The 6,000-nt window shown below is 33.5% G+C and overlaps 1 protein-coding gene across 2 annotated transcripts; it reads right to left on the minus strand.

The window, feature by feature from the left end:
- Positions 1-40: 40 nt before the first annotated feature.
- SIP1-3 (aquaporin SIP1-3) lies at positions 41-5,725 on the minus strand. 2 transcript variants are annotated; one of them, XM_004249093.5, is made up of 3 exons: positions 5,142-5,725; positions 2,324-2,596; positions 41-500 (listed from the first exon to the last, which is right to left on the minus strand). In XM_004249093.5, the coding sequence occupies exons 1-3, from the start codon at positions 5,439-5,441 to the stop codon at positions 336-338; spliced, it is 738 nt and encodes a 245-aa protein (XP_004249141.1). In that variant the 5' UTR covers positions 5,442-5,725; the 3' UTR covers positions 41-335. The 2 variants fall into 2 exon arrangements, with proteins under 2 accessions (XP_004249141.1, NP_001274281.1); NM_001287352.2 differs by lacking the exon at positions 5,142-5,725 and adding an exon at positions 3,649-4,051 and having other exon boundaries at positions 46-500.
- Between the last annotated feature and the right edge of the window lie 275 nt (positions 5,726-6,000).

The following is a 6,000-nucleotide window of genomic DNA, read 5'->3' on the forward strand; positions in this document are numbered from 1 at the left end:
ATCACATGATCATTGTTAGACTAAATAAAATAGGCAAGTATTTTAGAAAGAACACCCACTTTAATTCACAAGCACAACTCAAAACAGTAGAAAGGAGGCATCTAAAGAAGCATATAAGAAAGAACATCTTCAGGGCATCCAACTTTGGACAACTAAGTATATTGCACTAATAGTTGGTTGAATTTGGATTAATGTTAAAAGGGGGGTTTATTAACAATTCCAACTAGCTGTTATGATTCTGTATTTGAAGTTAAGAATTGCTTTCAACTTTATCGGGTTACTTCAACCACAGTGCAACCTAGATAAATGAAGTAACTGAAGCAGAAGAGTCTATCTCAATTTCGCTTTTTCTTCTGGGGCTTCTTCTTCTTTGCTGGAGCTGGAAAGACGGCACGAAATGTCCATGCAGCCATTATTGCTCCTACAAAGGGACAGATCCAGTAGACGTAAAACTGCTCCCATGTGTTGTGCATGTTGTTTATGTATGCCCAACCAAATGCCTGCAAATGTATAGCAGATAATCAGCTCACTTATGAACCCTTTAAGAACTCATGCAAGCAAAAAAGGAAGCAGATACATTGCTACAGCAGTGTTAATATAGGCATTTGTTCGATAAGAAAGTATCACTATCCTAGGACTTGACAAGAAAGTTCTGGGATACCCCAAACTATTTGATACACTTTGAATTCCTTTTTAAGAACTCAATATCTCGTTTGATATACAGTTACACAAAAGGTTTCAGAATTCGGTATGATTACACCGTCTGTGAAACTAAATTTACTACGAATATGGATAGCAGTCAAGCCAACACACTTTTGATCCACCTTGAGGTAACAGCTCTATTGCCACTTGTTTGTACCGACTATTTTGCTCATAGAATAGACTTGTTTACCAGGTCCTCTCTGTAATCAAGAAGGCAAGGTCTAGTCCTCGTTTCATATGTATCTTTTAACAGAGGCAATAGAATCATGAGCTGGTTGGAAATTAAAAAAAAAAAACTAACAAGCGACAGTATTACACCAAGTTTTACCATTTTTAGAGTATCAAAATTAATATAACAAAAGGATATTTATTATGTGTTTGCTTTCACTTGAGATTATTGTTGAGGAAAAGAAAAATCTCACTCCTTCTGAAAGTCAATCTCTACTAATTCAGTCCCCTACAACTAGTTGTCAAGCTACACAAGTTAATATGCAAGGAGAACTATGTTAGGTTGAAGGTGAGGCATAAAGTACCCTTTAAGGAAACTAAAAGTTAATATAGGGACATATGATTGGCTTGGTTGATCATCTTAATTAGATTCTTGATATGAAACTCATTTCCAATCTGACACCCTAAAAGAGAAGTGTCATTAGAGATTTGCAACTGCAGATATGACTGTAACTAGTCGTTACTTGTTAGACAGTAAAACTAATGCAAATAAAGATTTGCAATTCGTGTGACACAGCTACCTGAGAAAGGAAACATCAACTCACAGTGCAGGTACAGCCAAGAAATATGATTTTTTTTCTTACAAGTAAAAGCCAAGTCTGCTCAGATTGATAGATGTCATAGTTCAGATTTAAGGACAGATGGTATATAATGTTTGTCTAAATCCATTTTGTCGTTATCTTATTCCATTAGATAAGGAAAATATCAGGATCTTGTCAATTTCTGTCGTTATTTTATTCCATTAGATGAGGGCAAATATCAGGGTTCAAATTAGGTAACGTTCCATAAATTAAAATAGTTCAGATTGACAGGCATATATTCCTAATATGTTGTAGTTTTGGAACTACAACCAAAGAAGCCATTCTTGTCAATGTAAAAGACTTTATTTTTTCATACGACTGATCAGCGTAAGCTTCTCTTTGTAAGACAGAATTACTGCAATTAAGAATGATGAGCATAATGGAAAGAGCAAGTTACATTATAGCTAAGTTAAACGATTGCATCTTAAAGACAAAACTCTCTGCTATAGTTGAAGCTTTTCAACCAAATAGGGGGAGATACACCTGAAGAGGATAGGAAACTCCTTCACTGCTATGCAAAAAGAATCTATTTTGAAGTATCTTGCAACACTTTCTAACCAAAGTATTAAGGAAACCATTACTAAATCCAATGGAGTAAATCTCCACAAATCATTCCATTTTTAGTTATAAACCACATTCTCAATGTTAAGATAATGAAAGTTCACCCAAATGTAGATGCTACAACGATGTGTTATTCAGATAACAAAGCAAATTAAAACCTGAGTATAATATGGAATATCAAATGAATATAAGTGTTTGAACTATATATTAAGCTCCAAGATCTAAGAACAGCAAAAAGAGATAGTACTTACATTGGCTGGATTCATAGAAGGTCCAGTGTATTTTGAACCTGCAACTACCATGGTAACAGTTGACATTGCAAGTAACCAATTCTTTAGAAGTGCACTTTTAGGACCCTTCAGTACAATGATAAAGACCAGAAAGGTCATTACGAAAGTCAAGATGCCCTCCGCGATGGCTCCATTGTGCAAGTCAACTTTCAAGGAAGGCCCACCAAGCATGTGCTTGTACTGCGTAGGAATAACCTCCAATATTGCTACTGCACCAGCAACCGCACCAGCTGCCTGTAACAGTTCAATGACTATACAGAATTAGTTTCATGATGTAAAGACTAGGATGGATTCTTGAATTGGAAGTTCTAGAATTTATTCTGGGGAACTCTTCAACTTTGAACAGAACAATGTAAGACTTCTTTAGATAACCAGAAAAAACATGTAAAACTTGCCATAAAAATTGAAATTTAGGTGATCTATCTTGGATCTTATATATAATATTGCGTTCTTACGGGAAAAAGAGAGGGAAGGTGTAGTTTAGCGTCAATTTGAAATAATTACGAGACAATGAGCTTTCTCTATAAACAATTTTTTTTTGGCATCATCTATTTGTCCAATAGCCTCCTGCAATAAAAATAGTCACCCCGACATGACAAATGTAAGCAAAACCATATAGACAGTGAGCTACACCTAGCTTAGCCTATCTGATATCAGATCCGACAAGAGTTATTTTTGCTGATATTCTCCTCTCTACTAAAAGGAATTTTTCAGTCTATAAGGTAGGGCAAGTTATTGGCTATAACCAAAAGGAAGCAGACTGAGGCAAATGGACTCAACATCTAAACACTTGCCAAAAACAAAAAAGGAATCAACCTGAGTCAGAAAAGAGAGAAATATGTCTTTTTACAGCTTTAGCTAGACAAATCCAACTAGTTTTGGACATCGGGATATAGATAAAACTCTACTTCCATTACACTCAAAATTCAAGCAAAACAACAGCGGTGCCCCTCAGTTCCCTACATGAATATTCACTAACCATATTTCTCCATTTAAGCTCGACTCGAAATTCAAGCAAGCTCAACCATGTAAGTTACCTAACAACAGACCCAGAAAAGGTTTTTAAAAGTTCACTTCAAAAAGTGGAGCTACAAATGCTATTATTATAGGTTGATTTTTCAGAAAATTAAAACTCTATTTCCATTATTCCTCAAAATTCAAGCAAAATATAGAACAGAAACAAGTTCAGATCGACTATACAAATCCTCATTCACTACATCATATCTCTCCATTCAAGCAAAATCAACCATGTAAGAACTGCGCCCAGAAAAGATATAATCAAAAACCTGAGCAGGGAATCGGGTGGCAACGGTAAAAAGAGAATCTTTTCCAACCCCAGCAGCATAAAACGCCGCTGTACCAGCAGGATTAAAAGCGGCACCACCCAAAGCATCGCCGATAATCCCAAAGACAAAGAAGAGCATAAAAAGAAGCACAGTAGTAATAAATAGCGAAGCCATTCCTTGAGCAATCCCAAAAGCAGTAGCTATAAGGTAAGTGAAAATCCCCAGAGTGGATGAACAAAACACCCACATCAATGTCAACACAAAATCACCCACAGCTGCTTTTACAGCACCCATTGAATACAAAATCTTTGAAATTTTTGACTTTCTCTTAGCTTCTGAAAACTGAAATTCTCTCCCACTCGGTGAAAGAAGAAGGATATTGAGATGATTAACCTAATAGAGATTAATTAGAAGTATATTTCGTTGGGAATTTGGAATTAATTATGGGCTATTATAAAAGTAAATACTAATTAGGTGTGATAGCATTAAAATAGGTAAAGTATCGCCTTTTTTACGCTATTTTTACACTTCAATTATCAACTAAAATATTAACTTACATAATATTCCAAATTAATATGGTCAATTAAAAGCAAAAGGTGTATGAAATGAAGTAAGTATAACTAAAGATAAAGTTGAATAAATTCCATTAATACATACACAAATTTGTATTATTTATGAGGTTTAGATGTTTAATTTAATCTTGAAATTATAGTGAATGAATACTGTGTAAACTATAATGGTAAGTATGGATGAGTGTTTGGTAAGGATTAGGACAATATTGGCTGCTTTTAGTTGTTTAGTATTTCTTTGAATTCTATTTTGTTTGGTAATGTTCATTATATTCTTTGACTAAAAGCCATGAACCATCCAATCATATTGGTGGGAGGAATATTTTTAGTTTTTTTCTGCATTTTTAATTTGATTTCAATTAATATTTATGTTTTTATATTTCAAATATATATAAATAGAGACTTAAGTTTATATAAATTGATCAAATAAATATATATATATATCCTATCTAGCATAGTACGGGTGGGTAGAATGTTACATAGTATGTAAATTGTTATATAGAATATTAAGCATAATATATGTGTAGGATGTTACGTAGGACGTGAATTGTCCCATGAAATTTTAAAAAGAACACATGAGTAGAATGTTACGTAGAACGTGAATTGTCACATGAAATGTTAAGCAGAATACATGTGTTTACCTGTTTAATTTTATGCAAATTAATTTATCTATTTGTGCACATTCATAATTGAAGAACATAAATGTCGAATTATATTGAGGAAATTAAAATTCTAAGAGCTGATTTGATTAGAGAACAAGTTTTTCCACCATTAGTTTTAAAATTGTTATTTATCCTTAATGTAGAATAAAAATATCATTATCATTTTGATTAACTTATTCCATAATTTTATTTCAAATAGGTATGAAAATATGAAATAAACTTATTTTAAAATTAATTTCGAAATTGAAGCTAAAATCCATACCTGAGCAGGAAATCGAGCAGCAACGGAGAAGAGCGAATCCTTTCCAACTCCGGCAGCATAAAACGCGGCGGTAGCGGCGGGATTGAAGGCTGCGCCACCCAAAGCCTCAGCTATAACACTAAGCATTAGAAAGAGGAGGAAAACAATGAGAATAGTGATTGACAGAGATGCCAATCCAGGAGCGATTCCAAATGCAGATCTAATAATGTAAGTCAAAACCCCAATCGTTGAAACACAAAATATCGCAATAAATGTCATTACAAAATCAGCTACCACTGCTTTAACAACACCCATCTTCATCTTCAACTGAATCAACGACGAAGAAGAAGAGGGATTCAGATGTAAATCAATGCATTATATATTAGAGAAATGGAGATTAGTTAGAATTTAGAAGTATAGTAGGTAGGAATTGGGGATTATTTTTGTACAACTAATTAAGAATTGTTAATTGGAGAAGGTGTGCTCCACCAAATAAAAACTGCATACATTAAGAAAACATGTTAAATTTGGGAAATCATATTTCATATGTGATAACATAACTTGTTTGGATAGTTGTTATACGTCATATTCATTTAGAATAATACAGTAAGTAATCACTATTCAAACATAATGTTAATATAAGTTCAACATAAATTTTAAATATTTTTTCATTCAACTTTGAAATTAAACTCGTGAAAATGGAGTTTTTGGCGAAAAACATATTTCAACTATATCCAAACTTAAATTATATCAATTTTAGCAGAAGACATTGATGGTATTCGTGAACCTGTTTCAGGGTTTCTACTTTACGAAAACAACATTATTTCCGGTGCCATTATTCCTACTTCTGTAGCTATAGATTTACATTTTTACCCAATCT

This window comes from Solanum lycopersicum, chromosome 10, assembly GCF_036512215.1.
Source record: "Solanum lycopersicum chromosome 10, SLM_r2.1".
Classification (NCBI taxonomy): domain Eukaryota; kingdom Viridiplantae; phylum Streptophyta; class Magnoliopsida; order Solanales; family Solanaceae; genus Solanum; species Solanum lycopersicum.

What these genes read in the sequence shown, in the direction of transcription:
- SIP1-3 (XM_004249093.5), bottom strand. Translation starts at nt 5,441, where the DNA reads ATGAAGATGGGTGTTGTTAAAGCAGTGGTAGCTGATTTTGTAATGACA. An exon ending in CTGCTCGATTTCCTGCTCAG is followed by an intron (nt 2,597 to 5,141) that starts GTATGGATTTTA and finishes GAACTGTTACAG; the next exon opens with GCAGCTGGTGCGGTTGCTGG. An exon ending in CTTCTATGAATCCAGCCAAT is followed by an intron (nt 501 to 2,323) that starts GTAAGTACTATC and finishes ATACATTTGCAG; the next exon opens with GCATTTGGTTGGGCATACAT.